Source organism: Chlamydotis macqueenii, chromosome 1, assembly GCF_036417535.1.
Source record: "Chlamydotis macqueenii isolate bChlMac1 chromosome 1, bChlMac1.mat, whole genome shotgun sequence".
Lineage (NCBI taxonomy): Eukaryota > Metazoa > Chordata > Aves > Otidiformes > Otididae > Chlamydotis > Chlamydotis macqueenii.
Genome location: NC_141556.1, coordinates 87,487,211 through 87,504,342, shown reverse-complemented (window position 1 = coordinate 87,504,342; position 17,132 = coordinate 87,487,211). Strand labels below are relative to the sequence as shown.

The following is a 17,132-nucleotide window of genomic DNA, read 5'->3' as shown; positions in this document are numbered from 1 at the left end:
TTACAGATCCCAAGAACTCAATTTTTAAAATTTCTTGAGAAGACAGGATTTTTATTTTTATTGTAATATTGCCTGGACTTCAAAATTTAGCACCGTGTCTTCGTTTCCTCTCTTGTGCAAACATACGTGGCAGTATTTTGAAAATGTCTGTTTCTAGATGACCACTGAGGAAGCCTCACAGACAGATAAAAACACAGTGGGAACAATTGCAGAGATTTATTTAGCGCATTCTGTGCTTGGCACTTAGAAACAGAGTTCCGTGCATAGGGCAAATCTTTATACACCTTTTTCTTCATACATATTTTACATACCATTTTTTTTGCCCTCTTTTATATTCATAATATTGAATCCCCCACTAGGCATATAAATACATTTATCTACAACACCTCACAACAAATCTCAATAATATCTGTATTCTGTTACTTGGTATTTGCATTTTCACACAACTTAAATGCATAGCTTGTACCAAGCTACAATTTTCTTCTTATTTTTAAAGGATTTGAAGAAAAAAAAAAAAAAGAGAAGAAAAGAAAACAGAAAATAAAGATGTCAAAAGGCAATGATCTATTTGGTTAAACAGAGATCATGTGGCAGGCGGGAGGTTGGCAAATACTCAGCCTCACTGTTACTGAAATGCTAATGGTTTTCTATGGCAACTCTTGCATGCAAGGTGAGGGAGGGGCTGCACTTCTGTAGAGCAGAGCTACTCTTTTCTCATTGCTCCTCCCTGTGAGCTCAGTCTGGACAGTTTCCTCCCATTGGGTTAAGTGCTACAGGACACACAATCCTCACAAATGCTGTCATCCTTTTGGTTTGGGTGCATCACTCTGGGTCAGGTCAACAGGAGCTGAGCCTCCTCTCCTCCATGCATCTTTCCAAAGATCAGTTCCCATTTATGTCTGAGGCTCACTTGTAGGTTAAAACTTTTCTGTCTCTTCTCTCTCTCCCATCTCTGTCTGCAGGCTGGGTGCTGGCAAGCTCTACCCTCTCAAAGAAACCGCTTGTTGGGCAAAGCCATGGTGAAATGCAGACATCTCTTTGGGAGAAGAAGTTCCAGCCCAGCAGCAGCATTCCTGTGCAACAGTGGGAGAAGGAGTCACAGGCCACTGTTGGCTTCAGAAATGGGCTGAGCTGCTCCAGCAGTGAGGAACGTCTGGAAAGGGGGAGGTCTTTAAAGCTATGGGCAGCGCAGCTTCAGAGGACAAAGCCTTAGGAGACTGTTTTTCTTCGACACCCGGAGGAGACAACACAAGAGCACGGCTCCCTCCACATCGAGAGCTCACACAAGCTGTGAGTTAATGCATAAACGGTATATTCAGCTGCTTCTCTCCAGCTTCTCGTTAAAGTCATGCCTGTCTCTCTGCAACGTCCACAAAGAGCAGATGCTCTGTACCCTGGGCTACAACAAGCTGCAATGGCTGTCAGAGGCTTTCCACAAGGTTCTGTGGCACATACCTAGATGGCTTCTCTTCTTATTTATCATTACAATATTAGTTCCACTATAAGTTTGAAGGCAAAAAGGTACTGGGGTGGAGTTTACCCCTGGAAACAACGAAGGTATGGCTGCCTTCAATGCCAAGGAGAGGCACGGCTTGTTAGACCATGTGCACAGACATCTGTGAGGAGGAGCCCTGAACCGCACCGTATTGTCTGTTGTCACAGGTGTTGGCCGTCTGCTGGTTGCCAGAGGGAGGGCTGATCATGTGCATCCCGTGATCCATCCCTGTGGAAAGGTATTGCCTCTCTCCGAAGGCCCCACTGGATGGAGAAGAGCAGAGTAAAGTGCTTTGGGAGGTGGTGAGTTTCTCTGGGCTCGCTGCCAACCTGGGGGAACCAGGGAAATTGTATCCATAGAGATTGTAGGGATTGTGCAGGGAGAAGGCATTGTAGGAGCTCTGCTGCATGTGGCCACCACCAAACATGTGTGAAGAGGAGGAGGTGGAGGCAGGGTTGCCTGTTTGCATGACATACTGAAACTGGGAGCTGGGGAAGGATCCGAGCTGGCTGCTGTACGCCTCCATCTTGCTGTTGCTGGGCAGAGAGGAAGGAGTCGGCATTCCTGAGATCAAGGATGGAGTCCTCTGAGGCATGAAGGTTTCAGAGGGCTGTGAGGCAGAAGCGGTGCTGCTCTGTAGCCGGTTGTAGCTGCCATCGCTCAGCCCTGGGTAGCTCTGCAAGGCAGCCATGTTACTTCTGGCACATGGGGGATAATCAGACAGGTTGAGGTTGCAAAGCTGACTCTCCCGGCAGCCAACATTGAAAGTGTTGGGGGCCAGATGAAAGGCTGGAGGGGAGCAGGATGGAGAGAGAAGGTGAGAGGAAGCGGAGGGCGACGGGGTCCCTGTGCTGGAGGTGGTCGGGGAGGTGCCTGTGCTGCCTCCTGCAAAACAAAACATATGGGAGGGTGTTCAGAGCCTGGCACCACATCTGCAAAACAAGACGGTCTCATTAAAAACCAGCTTAGTTTAATAAAGAAACAAGGGTGGTAAAATGGCCACTGGAAAACTAGCCTTTCTTGGCAAGAGCCCTCACTTTATTAATAGCATCCCTTGGTCTTTCCTGCTGCTATTTTGTTATGATTTTGTTTTTCAATGGAGATTTTCTTCCCTTTTAAAATAGGAGAGGGAAGCAGGCGTGCCACAAAACAATTGAAGCAGTGGGAAAAGCTGCAAGGAAGCACCAATCCATCAGTCAAGAGATCTGCCATTTCCAGGCATGTTTATCTACTCCATTTTTCAAAACAAAAAAGTCTCGTCTCCCTCTCCTGGTCTGCAGGAAGACCACCAGTCAGGGGGCTGCATGGCCCCACTGCAAACATGCTTTATCATCCACTCGGGGGGCTTGCTACGGGAAGTGGCTGAAAGCATGCTGGACTTCTGCACTGTTCAAGAGTTTTTTCGGATGGCTCCTGGTGCAGCGGTACTGACTTAAGCCAGAAGTAGCACTAAAATGAAGGGACACAGTTTCAAGCTATAGCCTGTTCCACTGAGCAAGAGGAAGAGGATGTGTCATGATTTTCGATCTTGTGCTTCAACTTTAAAAGAGATTCCATATGTTGTGTCACTGGTGATAATAAAATATGCACGTCAATAGTATCAATGTGTTATACATTATTTATACTATGAATGATAGAATTTATTATTTTGTACACCACGGATGCTTACATGTTCTGACCTGAGAAAAAAATACTGCATAATACTACCAAGAACAGTAACAAACTGAAAGTAAGTGATATGAAGAAGCTGGTGGCACAGTTTTGAGCTTGAGATGAGATTATTTATAGGCAAGATTCTGATTTAGAGGAAGCTTAAGGGGATGTAGTTTTCTAGGAATGTAGTTTTCTAGTGTGAAACATGGTTGTTTTCTTTTTTTTCCCATTTGAATAATTCCCTTTGCATGAGATCTCATTTCTCCATTAGGGCAACTAACAACAAAGGCTCTCATAAAAGGAGCAGAGAGGTGCTCATGAAGAGATTTGACCAGGGGATAAGTAGAACCAGAGGAACTAGGAAGACAACTGGTGAGGCAGCATTTTGGACAGGCTAAAAGATGACAAGTGAGAGGGACATGGAATGGAAAAGAGGGTGTTAGGGTTGAATTTTAACAAAGGCAGAGATTGCACATTGAGGATCAAGAATAAGGAACAGCTTTCTCTTGTGTGACCTTGTGTAAAAAAGACAGCAGGATTTTGAGACTAGTCTAGGTCTGCTGCAAAATGGAGGAGGAACTGAATGCAGTGCTGCTTGATGAAAAGATAAGAGGTGATGCTAATTGTTAAGAGATGCACTAGAAAGACAGGTTCTGTGTCAGTATACAATTGTGAGAATAGAAGTGAGACTATATCTCAGTACAAGAAAAGCATGGATCTGTTGGAGTGGGTCCAGAGGAGGGCCACCAAAAAAAATGATCAGAGGTATGGAACACTTCTCCTATGAAGAAAGGCTGAGAGAGTTGGGGCTGCTCAGCTTGGAGAAGAGAAGGCTCCAAGGAGAACTTACTGTGGCCTTTCAGTATTTAAAGAGGGCTTACAGGAAAGATGGGGACAAACTTTTTAGCAGGGCCTGTTGCGGTAGGACAAGGGGTAATGGTTTTAAACTATAAGGAGGTAGATCCAGACTAGACACAAAGAAGACTTTTTTTTACAATAAGGGTGGTCAGGCACTGGCCCAGGTTGCCCATCCCTGGAAACATTCAAGGCCAGGTTGGATGGCACTCTGAGCAACCTGATCTGGTTGGAGATGTCCCTGCTCCTTACAGGGGGGTTGGACTAGATGACCTTTAAAGGTCCCTCCCAACCCAAACTATTCTATGGTTCTATGATATTTGACTCTTTCTAACACAACTAGGATGAAACAGAATGGGGCATTAGAGTGAAAATATAACTTTGAGACATTAATAATATTTGGGATTTTTCAATTAAAAAAAAATAAAATTGAAACAAGATCCAGAAAAAAAAAGAAGGAAAACAGCCTTGGGTAAGCACAGCCTGGAGCGGTTGCAGCTGACCCAAGCAGCATCAAAAAAATGCATGTTTCTGTGTTGCGAAGTCAAAGCAGTCATGCCCGTTACCAACTATGGGGAAGAATGCTTATTGCTAAGCCACTGACTCCTTTTGATATTCATTCAGAAGCATAAAAAAGAAACATTGAGTCAAATTTCGCTTAGAATTAATGAGGAAATTTGAAGTTTCAAATGGCATCATGGGCTCTCTATATTCCTCTCTTGACAACACTGAAATGCTCAAACTTGCTTGTTCATTTCTTCTCCAGAGTTCAAAGACTTTTTGTATTAATTTCTATTTTAGTATTTCTCTTAAAAGGTACACTTCCCTGGTTCATTTAAAGTCTCCATCAGACAATCTCTGGCTAGTTTTGTTTTGGTAAGCTAAGACAGTACCTCCTCCAGCCTTTCTCCCTGTCTCTCTCTTACAGGTTGTCAATACTGCAGCAGGATTAGCAGAAGGGAATGTCTGCCTCTACACAAGTAGTTTCATTGCAGAGTCTGTTTTAGTTGAAATTGTTGATAAAGGCAAGTTTGAACTGAGGTACACAACTACAGACACACATTTTCCCGTTAGCTCTGCACTAAAGAGGATAATCTCTGACAGAGATGGCAGGCAGACAGCTGAGTTCATGTATCATCACATAGCTATCAAAGCTCAAAATACAGAGGTCACATAATCACAAAACAAATACAGTACAAAGTGAGATGTGTTTAACCCACAGTAATTCCACACTTGATTCTTTACACCACATATTTCATTACCAAAATTCAGACAGCGACTTACTTGCTGACCATGTCTGAAGTATAAGTAAAAATACATATATAGAGGGGTATGAGCATTTAATGATCAGTTTGAAATAAAATATGTAGAATAAATTATTAAATACAACATCTTCATTTCAGTCTTTCTTTACCCCACAGTTAACTTTTAAAAACTGTGCAAGAGAAGAGCACATACACAAGTTACCTCAAGCATTAAGCTTTAAACATCTGCTAAGGAGTTACGATTGAGTCGTACCCTTAGCTGAGGCTTTGTCTCCACAGAGACTAAGTAGAGATCTCTGATTAGCAGTTACAAGGTATTCTTAATGCTTCCAAAACCGAAACGGTGAATTGCACATTTCAGGTTACCCCAAAAGAGGGACTGAAGTGATTCTGCTCTGAATTATCCCCATTTGGAGGCCAACAGAAAAACCCTGAAGTGACAATGCAGTAATCAGGAAGCAAAGTAAAAAAGATTTTTTTCTTTTTTTCCATAACTTTAAAATGATGAGGAGGTGAGAGATCTATCAACAGGAGCAAATGCCAGACCTGACGAGTGTCTTTCAAGAATGTGTTGCTCCAAATGCCAACCATAAGCACAGGATGCACCAGAGCATAATGCGGAAGCCTGAAGTTCCTGATCATTTGCAGAATAATCTTTACACCTTTAAGTGCAACAGGAAAGAATACAAAGCAAGGCCCATCTCAACTCGCCCTCTTCAGAAGGCAAACAGCTCTACTCTGCTCTGAACGATATTTCTGATCTGTCTTTGCTGGCAGCACTTAGTATGGGCCAAACGCAACCTGGACTTTTGTGAAGTTATAACTTGGACTGTAGTTGTTACAAAGTCAGCCAAATACCCCTAGAGATGGCAGCAAGCCCAGCAAGTGTATGCACACCGTACTACAGTCTCAGATACACAGATGTGTAGGTCATTTAAATGGAAGGCATGGATACAAACCAATCCAGTTTAACTGATACACAAGGCTATGCTTAGGTCTGGTTTCAGTCAAGTGAAAACACATTTAAGGAAAATGAATCCCTCAATAATTCTCCTCTTTCCTTTTGTCTACTGACTATTGCCCCAGAAATAGTTGCCAACACCAACAGCATTTACCATGAATGTCACAGTATCTCTCAGCTCCATACTTATCATGATTCCAGATTGATTTGTCTTCTGAAGATCATTTCTGGCCCTGCATACATCAGTCCAAGGTATGTGCAGTTAGCAAGTCACATTTGTGTAAAATGCAAGGTTTGTAACTTCAAATCCCCCTCCTATGTATCTGAACCCTGCCCCACATGGCAGATGAAAGTGTCCATCCTCACAGTGTCCTGCTGTTGCATCCAGGGCTTAGCCAAGCAATGGTGCCATCCTGAAAGGAGTCTGCTCTCTGTCTGAACATACAAGTGATAACTAAGTTGACTTTATCGAAGGAACAGGACCATTTCTAAAGAGGGAGAGAGCAGAATGATCTAGTGCAAGAAAGGTCAAAACCTGCAAACTGGATCAAGAAGTAAGAAATCATTTGTAATGAGTGGACTTGTGAAAAAGAAGAATGAAATCATGGTGGAAGACAGGGAAAGCCTGTGGAGAGGGTGGCATGTAAAGGTGAACCTTCTTCCCCATATCAACATTCCCTCTTGCAAATACCACATAGAAATGCTGTCTGTGCACCAGTATCAAATACCTACCCACAAGGTTTAGGGAAGAAACTACAGCTTCTCATCTGGATACAATTAAAACTGCCATTAAAATTTCATCTCAAGTAGCTTATGACCAGTCTTTCCTTCCTATCACCTGTGTCCTTCTAAGCCTTGGTAATGGTGCTGTCTCTATATATATTCCAAATAAACCCTTGCTTTTGCCTTTACCTAGACTGAGCTTGTGTTAAAGACAATTTCAGGGTAAACTGCAAGCCCAAATATACTCAGTCTATGGGTATGATGTGCCTCAAAAAAGGGAGCTGGAGTATTCTTGAAGCATTCAGCATGCCAGGGTGTCTGAAAGGCAAAGAGGACCTCTTCCACACAGGGCAGGTCACGTAGAGAACTTCTAACACTGCACTATAGATGGAAAACACATCTGTCAGCAGCCAGTGTTAGCCAAGGGAGCTTTCTGGCAACAGGGAGACAGCAGGGAGAGCAACAGTGCCAAGGGAGCCTGAAGCAACTGTGCATGGAAAAATTTCTGGGATCTCTCTTACGAGTGACACCGCACTAGTCAGTTGACCCACAACTCATCCCAATCTCCATTATCTGAAAGGTGCACAAAAATCACACTTTGGACTCATCTGCAGCGTACTTTCCTTGCTAATGTTTAAAGGAATCAATTGCTACCATCACCTGCAGTGCCTCCATACAAACCTCTCAGTCCTTCAAGTCCTTGCTTAGTGCAGAAGAGGAGAGCAAGCCCAAGCAAAGCTGTAGTCAGCACAAGATATCTGAACATGAGGGCTGTGCCCTGTGCAAGGGTAGAGTCTCATCAGACAGCTACAGGCAAGAGTTTTAGAGTAGTCTGGGCAACTTGATCGCTGCCATCATCTGACCACATCAGCAGCCTCCAGCCGTTGGTGTGGTTGGGCTCACAACAGTGATAATATGGTATTCACCATCTTGTTAAGAACAGATATGTCTGAAGGTCCTCAGAGCTTGCACCTTGACTTTCTAACAAGGATGGGAAATGAAAGATGATTTGTCTTGAAGATTTTACATTTTGCTGTGTCAGTCAGCACAAAGTTATTATTCTTTGAGTGTAAGTGCTTCTTAAACAGCTCAGCCCACTTCCACCTACAAGCTAGTTTAGCTTGTCATGGCCACAGATACGGGCTGCAGGTTCAGCATGGCCAGTCTATGGCTCAGAGGCTGTACTCCATCCAGCAGGACAGTGTCTGTCCCACAGCCTCACCCAGCTGTCTTCTCCCACCTTCAGATGTGAGCAGAATCTAGCCCAAAGGCCAGATGCTTGAGAGTGAGCGGTGCACAGCCTGGCTGATCGGTCTCCTGGAGGAGCCACAGCCCCTCTTGTGACACGTCCAACACGTCAGCATCTCCACCATGTGATAGGCAAGTGTCTGAGCATCTGAGGGTGTGCGAAAGAGGAGCTGTGGCCACTAGTCATTCAGCTGGCTCGTGGCTCTCCTCCTGGTGCTTTGCCTGAGCTAATAAGCCCTCCTGAGAGGCGGTTTATATTCACTTGGGCACAGAGCCACGCTAATGCAGCTCTCCAGCTTTCCCGGAGCTGGCCGGGAGCTGGCATGTGTCTGGCCAGCATGGAGCACAGACAGAGGAGCCTGTCCATGCAGACGTACTCTAAGTCACTCCTGAAAAGTCTGATTTTTGTGAAGGCTCTACAGACACGTACACATACGTAAAAAGAGATTTTCTAAAGCATGGGCGAGACCAACTCTTCACAATTTTTTGCCATGTTCTACCCTTGGACACAACAGTAAGTAAATGTGATGGAATGCATGCAGGAAAACAAATTCGAACCAAAACGTAAAATCCTATTCTGTGCACTCGCACGTACACACACCCTAGGTATGGCTTATGAAACCTACTGCCTGTCTTCCAAGTTACTGCACCTTTGATCACAGAAAAAAATTTAAGTACTTGCCCAAAGGTGGAGGTCTGAGACAGTAATGAGGAAAGGGTTGTGCAGATTGCCAGGTGATCTGATTGATAGATTATGAAGTCAGAGGGTGCCACTGTAATCATCTGATTTCATGTCCTAACACAAACCTGGATTCATTCCTGCTTCAAGCAGCACATGCCTCAGTCCTGCTCAACACCTACTTGCATTTCCAGGCATCTAAGTGCCACAAAATCAAGTGCCACTCCTGCTTTCACATATCATGACAACTTTTGTCTTGCTATTATGACTGACAGCCCAAGGTCTTTCTTCCCATTCCTGGTTTTCCAATATTCAAACCTACAACCTTCAGAAGGACTGAAAGATTCTTCATCACATCCTTCTTGTGCCACCACTATCCCTCTGAGTTCCTTTTTCACCACCTTGGAAAACTAAACAGCTTTGATGCCTCTTCCTCATCCTCTCACTAAGCAAGGGCAGGGACACCTGGTCTGTGATGTGCTGGACTCTTTCTTCATTCTTTCCCCATTTCTAGGAAGGAAAACATCCCTCTTTCATAGGAATGAGAGCCACTCCTGTCTTCACAGGCTGCAGCTGCCTATTTTCTCTCTAGAGCCCATGGCCAACTATCAAATTATGAATCTGCTGGTAAAATCTTTAAAAGACCCAAGTGAGACCCAAAGTCTACCACATGCCAAGTTGCTGGGCTGGTAGGGGAAACATAAAGAGTGCTTTGTAGGTCTTTGAGATATAGCTCACAGAGTGCAAAAAATATGGTTGCGGGAATAGATTTATGGGGGAAAGTATATACTGTATGGCACAAAGGTGAGGAAAGAAAGGAAATTTTATTTAAGGTTAGTAAATTATAGAGAAGGAGGTTTTTTTATAAGTTTGCCTCAAATTACAAGAAACCTTGGAAATAATGGTAAATCTAGAACAACTCAGAATAACACTTCCATTTCGCTCTTACAGATTTCTGTGATACAAACTGAGCAGTCAGAAAGGTAGAGATAAAACTTTCTTCCAAGAAACTTGCTTCCACCCTCCAAGATAAAATATGTTTAACACCTAACGGTAAAAAACAACCCTTTTTTTCTAATGTGGAAAAAAGTACAATTCAGGACATTGGATTTCTATTCCTATCTATATCCAGAGCACCAAGAGAGTTTTCCTAAAAGTAAGAGACAACATACCCTTCTCAGTCCCCCCAGACTGTCTTAATACAAGGGTTTCTGGTCTTCGTTTAAACACACGGTATTCTTGGGCCAGTTCCACGCTGTCTCAGGAGAAGACCTGTTGAACATGATGTTCTGTCTTGCATGTGGACAGTTGTAATGTGGTGCACACAACAGTTTCGTGAGCTGTGCATTGGCTCCTACAGAAATGGTTCCTGTTTCCCTTCTTCAAGTACAGAAAGATTAAATCAATTCAGGCTTGGAGGATGAGAAGCACCCCACTTTAGTGGAGAAAATTGCTCATCAGTGATAATTATGCACTGTACCTCACGTTTACAACCATCAGCTGGCCACAGACATTGCCAAGGGGATCACGTAGTGAAAGCTAGTGCAGGAGAAGACACTGAATTAAAACGGATGCAGAAAAGGACTCCCTGTGGCACAAATCCTTCAGAAAGTCACAACAGAAGCTGCTGCAACTTTGCAGCTGAGATTAACTGAAATTGTGGCAATTTCTTTGGTGGTGACAAAAGTAAACTGAATTTCAAACCTCTCCTGCCATTCTTGATGGAGTCTGTTTTGGGCCAACACAGGCCCTGGAAGCTCCATTAAACAATTAAAAAAAAAAAAAAAAAACTATAAAACCCCAGAGACACTGTGGTTCACAATTTCTGAACAGAGGAAAAATGGTGCAGTATTGAGGCAAGCTCAAAGCACATCCACTTTCTACTCATGACAAATTAATGTGTCACTCTGAGGAAACTGTGTAAACCTTCAAAGTATCATTGCCCTCCTCCATTCATTCATGTGAAATCTGATCATCACCCATAAGATATCAGAGATTTAGGCTTCAGTAATTAGACTTTGGGGTAAACACCTCCCTGGAGTAACAGAGTGCTTCAGGCTCCTTTCAGGTCATCAGGGAGCAGCAGAGACTTTGACTCTCAGCCCCTCATGTCACATCTGGGAGGGTATTTTAGCTTTTCACTGTGAAAGATGAGACCTTGAAGTACCAGCAACTGCCCTTCCCTAAAGAAAAACTGCAGCTCAAATGAAGAAGCTGGAACAGTTTGCTCCCTGTTGCTTCGTTTAGATGAGGCAATCTACTAGCCATGTGAAGTATGCAGCAGAAACCAGTTCTTGATCCCAATAACTCTGGCAACAACTGGTCTGTTTCCAATCTTCTCTTCAAGGTCAAAAGAATCAAGAAGATAATTGAGACCAAACCCAGATACCTGACCTCTGCCAATACCCTAGACCATTCACAATTGATTTTGAAAGGGAAGCAGCATCCAGATTATCCTGGTGGCATTGCTGAGAGAATTGATGGCTGCCATCAGGAGACAAGTGGCCAATCAGATGTATTCGTAGGTTGTTCAGCCTCCTTGACACCAGTAGCTCCACTCTTTTGGGAGATGCTATTTTGGGGATCTGGGATCTCAGATAAAGCCAAAAGGATCTTAACAGTTACTTGCTTCTTTCTGCTTCAGGGCTTCTCTGATGTCTTCAGATGAAGCTCTGGAGGGCTCAGCCTTCCCTCCACTTGCCATCAACACATATTTGTGCACTCACAATACTTGTCGACACAATAATGCAGTATTACAATGTTCCCTCTCAGAGGAAGACAGTAGGAGCTATACTCAATTGCCAGTTTGCACACACATGCTGCTTTAGAGATCGCAGCATTTCTGTTGCTACCAGAGATACCTGTTGATATCAGAGATAGCAACAGCTGTCTTACTGGTGAGGAGCACGCCCTTTTGCCTCAGTACTGTTTTAGACAAATTTCTAGCTCTTGATCCTAATCTCAACAACTATTAACAACAATTTTGCAGACTGTCTAATAGGTGGCCTCTCTACCTCAGGTCTCCAGTCCAAGATCAATGCAGATGCTCAAGTTGCTGGAGAACAGATTGAATCTACTGAAAGCCCTCAGCTTGGCACTCGTTCAAGTGAAGAAACTCCATTTGAAATGAAAGCTGCCTTGAGAACTCACCAGTCAAAGCTAAGATGTTTGACTCTTGTGGACTCAGTGTGCATGTATCAAAATAGTAATTTAATAGTGAAGTAAAATTTTATGTGCTGCAAACCTGCCGATATACCACATCGTGTGACTGTCATACTGGTTCTGAAATTCTGCTTAGGAGGCAATCCTTTTTACTATTCTAGCATTATCACAGTGCCTTTCTAGTCTCTATGTCCTAGCAAAACTTACACTCACTGATAGCGATCTGCTCATCTCAATATCCTGTGGGAAACTGTGTATCCCATAGGAGCCAGCAATGGCTTTTTTTACTCTTGGAAAGTGACACAATGCAGAGTTACTGGAACTCTTATTTTCTTTTTCCCCCCTCTCATCTTTTTTTTTTTTAATGTACCCTGTTAAAATCAAGAAACTGAGACACATATTTTTAATAATGAGAATCTGGATGAGGTTCAATCTAAATTTTGAAAATATATTCCAATTAAAGACTTTAATAGATTCTTGGCTTTCCTCACATCTCATTGCCATGTGCATTCTATAATCCCAAGTCCTCTTTTTCTCTACTTATTAGTAGACTGCAGAGCGGGTGACATCATTCTCCAGAAGGTTAGCCCTGCTGGACTGCCATTTGCTGAGCATTTCTTGCAAAGGTATTGTTTGGAGGAACTTTTTTTTTTTTTGTTTAAACATGGTGCTTGCTCTTGTAAAGCTAAGATTACTTTTGGATTGTGTGGTCCAAAAGAGAAGATTTGTACTCAGGCCAGAAGGTTTCACTGACAGAAACGGCCTGTTCTTCTCCTTGGTAGGACAATACAGTGACCACTGTGGTCACAGACCTGCAGAGACTTACTGATGTGCTTTACTTTAACAGCAACACCTGCAAATAAAGCTTGTGGACCACTAGAGTCAGTCACACCAGGCATCTCTGTCACTGGTTGTGGTATCAGGCTCCCTGGTTTGTGTGGCAGCTGAAACCTATCATCAAGTAGATTAGAAAGTTATTTAATCCCTGTATGAAACAGCTGCATCCAGTGTGCCGAGTATCGATTTGGTGTGTCACTGTGGCCCTTGCTTAACGTACAGCTTGGGCCAAATGCATAAGCAAAGCACTAGGATGCATGTTGAATAGGAGAAAGGATAATGTGGAAAAAATTATAATACCTTTAGATAATTGTATCATGTGAATGCATCTGGAATACTCTGTGCAGACTTGTTTTTAAAGAAACTACTAAGAACCTGGAAAACTTCCCACTTGAAGAGAAATGAAATGACTGGTGCTATTCACTACGAGAAGCACAGAAGAGGGACATAAAAACTGTAAAACAAGTAATTGTATGAAGAAGGTAGATGAGGGAGAACTTCTGTTCTCCTTATCTCTTAACATCTCACCAAAAGGGATGAACATTAGAGTAGAAAAATCAGAGCCACCTGAATGAAGAATGTTGCACAGAGAAATTGCAGTCACAAAAGGCTATAGAGGATGGGTGACACAAAGCTACTATATATTCTTCTCTCTGCAATACAGTATAGGCCATAAAGATTCAGTATTTAATCATCTTTTTTATTAATGATGCAAACTGCGTTTTCTTTCTCAGGCATCTTCTCCATCGAACAAATCATTCTAGTTTGGTTTTTTCCTGAATCCTCTTCAATATCTTTCCACCTTTTAAAAGTACATACAGTAGAAGACCATCTTGTAATGTCAGTTTGCAGCTAGGAAACTGTCTCCCAACTGCTTCCCATTATTCTTTTTCTGCACCAAAGCTTGCATGTCCTTTTTTATCACAGTATTACATACACTGTCCCTTGCCTGTGCAGTGGCTTATTCACTGAGACTTTCAAATTCTTGTTAGTGTCAACAATTTCCAGCACGCTCAGTGGGTATGTACATCCCAAGTTTTGTTCCTAGACACGTGATATTGTACCTGGCTGAACTAAAAGCCATGGCTTGTTTGAATGTATGCAGATTACCAAGCAATCGCTATGGCTCTTCATACCTTTGTCCCCATCATTACTGACAACTTTGCAGTCTTTATGAGATTTGTACCTGTTAGCAGCCGCTCTGTTTCATTTAGTTCTGAACAAGTTAGTACTGAAACCAGACTCTGCAGAGCAACATCAAGAATGTCCTCACTTGATGGTGTTTTCACATTTATCATGTCAGCTTTGAGATCAGTCAGCTACTTATTTCTTAATACAGAAAAAGTTAACTAATGGTAATTTTTCCAAGCTAGCACATCTGGCAATAAGTTAGATGCTCTCCAAAACTCTATCACAGCTATACAGTTACTTCTCTCAGTCAAATCTCTAACCTAATCCAGTAATTCAGTTAGATCTACTTGACAAAACACTTTTGGAAAATGCAGATAACATTTTTATTTCATGAAAAAAAAATCACCCAGTGACAAAAGAGAAGCTAAGAATCCAAGCAATCCTTAGCATGTGAAAATACAGATGGAAAGCAGTAGAGGCATCGTATTTATACTGCTGAAATCCCAAACTTTTGCCCCAGAAAGCATCATTTTTCCTACCACAGTAAGGAGGACTCATCTTTTGAAAATCAGGGCTGAATTCCACAGTTCCTACAGGGGATCACTAGACTTTATATAACTGGAGCCTATTGGTTTTTTCCTATCCAGCACACACAGCACCTTGTATCAGTACTATTATGTACTGTCTCCCTCCCCTCCAGGGTGAACAATCATAACTCACTCCTCCATCAATGATGCCTCTTCCTAGGCATGTGGCCATTTTTGCTACTCTCATCTTGTCTCTGCAGTAAGTGTGCTCTCCTCTTAAGATGCAGCGGCAGCATCCAGTCCCAGCTGCAGTGCAGTTTCACAACTAAAAATTCAAGGGATGAAATGGAGGCTTGCAATTCCTCAAAGTGTTTATTCAGAAATACGAAATAATCACCCAGCTTTGAAGATAACAGCATGATCTAGAATTAAAGTGTCTGTTTATTAAAATAATACCCTGAAAACTTCTAATTCATAAATATGCAGAGGTATGAGATAACAGCATGCAGCTTAGAGCACTGAAGCTTCAGGCAGGGGAGAGGAGTAGAGTCCCAGGCAAGCTCCTTACGCGAAAAAACTGGCTAAGGCTCAGGATCCGAGGTGCAATAGCTTAATCTGAAGTCAGCTGTTAAACACCAGTGATTTACTCATCTGTCACACAGTTCATGTTCTTGAAAGCAAGAAGATGAAGAGGAATCGGCACTGTACATCCTGGTCATCTTAGGTTTGCAGGGAAGCAAAGAGCCACCTCAGCATTTCTTGCTCTTTCTGACAGCAATTCCAAGGCCTCCAGACTGGTATATTTGTGCTGGCCCTTGGGGGCTGTCCTGACAGCCAGGAATTAAAGGACTGTGTTTGTACTTTGGCTTTGCACCTATCGCTGAGACCAGGGGTCTGCTTGTTACAGAAGCCACTGGAGAGGTGAGCCCTATGATGGAGGGAATATTTCTGACTCCTTATCTTGAGGTCATTTCGCATGGCTAAATGCAGAGCTCAAGAGCATTGTTTTGTAGTGAGTTGTTAAGTTTTGAGACTAACATGTGGACACAACTTTAGTTAAGGGCTGCCCTAAACCTAGTGGTCTGTGGTCCGGTGGTGATGGTCTGCACAGAGCCGGCTGGCCACAGGGTACTGGCTTGCTTCCTGGTTTTTCAGCTGCCAAACTATATTAAAACAAGCTAAAAATACATTAAATATTTTCCTTTCCTAATATTACCTTACCACGTAAGCAATAGCTGGACTTGCCACTAGGATGCTATCTGATAACCAATTGCAGGGGAGGGGAGGTGTGCGAGCCCAAATAGGGCGTGAGTCAGAGGAGGGAGGCTGCTTCAGTGACCATGACCAGGAGGAGAGGCTGTTATGTTTCTATTTAGGTGGGTGATGAAAACATTTCTGAATCCCTGCTTTAACCCATCTCTCACCGCACACCCTACCGCAAGTGCTCCTTGACACAACCGCCTAAGCTTGTGCGAAACCTCTCCTGCCTCATGCTGTGCTGTTTATGAAGGTTTGGGTGGTCATGTAAAGACCATGCATGGGGAGCCTGGCACAGCTGACAGGAGTGTGGTCTGTCCTCCTTTGTTACTGTGTCACCAGAAAAATTATTTCGAGGGTGAGCTGGGCTCCAGAGTGTTGCTTGGGGAACGGAGGTGGAAAATGAATGGCCAGAAGAGATTCCCTTCTGATCCTGCCCTGGTGACGGGCAGCCTCAGCAGCCGCTGTTGCTAGTGTCCCTATGAAGGAGACCATGCAATCCCCAGATGGATTCAAAGTCTGGTAGGAAGTTTTAGGGTGACGTCAAGCCGAAGTGCAAGAGGCTGGAGAATCTGCTACACTGGGCATGCATTTATTTTTGACTGTTTAACATCACATGTGTTACATTTGAATACAGTTTTGGATTGTTTTTTTTTTCTTGTATTTATATTGGAATAAAAATGTGTGAGGTTGCCCTGATACATCTGTTCCCAGTGATCACTGTGTTTTTAACTAGAAATAGCTGCAATTAAGTGAATGGGGAAGTCCTATGTGCGCAAAAAAAAAAAAAATAGTAACACAGCCTGAAACTGGAGATGAAAGGCCTACTTAACAAATGAGAAATGTAAAGGGCAGAAGCTATGAAAAGACACAGCATGAACAAGCAGAAAACACTTGGCCTACCCAGTAATTCCTCCCAGCCTTGTACGAACAGAAAGTCTTCCCAGTAAGGCCATCAGGTTTTGAAAGCCAGGCAATATGATCCTGGGGGGAGGCACATTTCTGGTCTCCTAAAGCTTCCAAAGGACATACACCTCTTCCCCTTCTGTTTCCACACAAATGGCAAATCCTAACTGTAAATGGAGAACAACATATCTGACATGCTGGAACATCTCTGTGGTCTCTCTGTGCTCTCTTCGCAGTTAACTCAACTCATGTCGTGTACTTGGGCTGGTTCTCCCAACCCTGCTCTCCTTCTTGCACCTCCTTCTAGCTCTTAGGTGCACTGGGGACACCAGAGAGATGAAGCAGCTCCATTGCACCTCATAAGGCATGGCCTGTCCACCATTTCTAGCGATCCTCTCTGCTGTGTCATTTCATAGCAGTCAAGAGCTCAACA

General features: G+C 43.2%; 1 protein-coding gene across 2 annotated transcripts in view; it reads right to left on the bottom strand.

The window, feature by feature from the left end:
* Window positions 1-201: 201 nt before the first annotated feature.
* Window positions 202-17,132, bottom strand: part of TBX15 (T-box transcription factor 15) — a 101,320-nt gene continuing 84,389 nt past the window's right edge. For both annotated transcript variants that reach the window (XM_086760606.1, XM_086760612.1), the window contains exon 9: window positions 202-2,380. In XM_086760606.1, coding sequence (XP_086616732.1) covers window positions 1,596-2,380 — 785 coding nt within the window. In that variant the 3' untranslated portion in view covers window positions 202-1,595. The remainder of the gene's footprint in view (window positions 2,381-17,132) is intronic.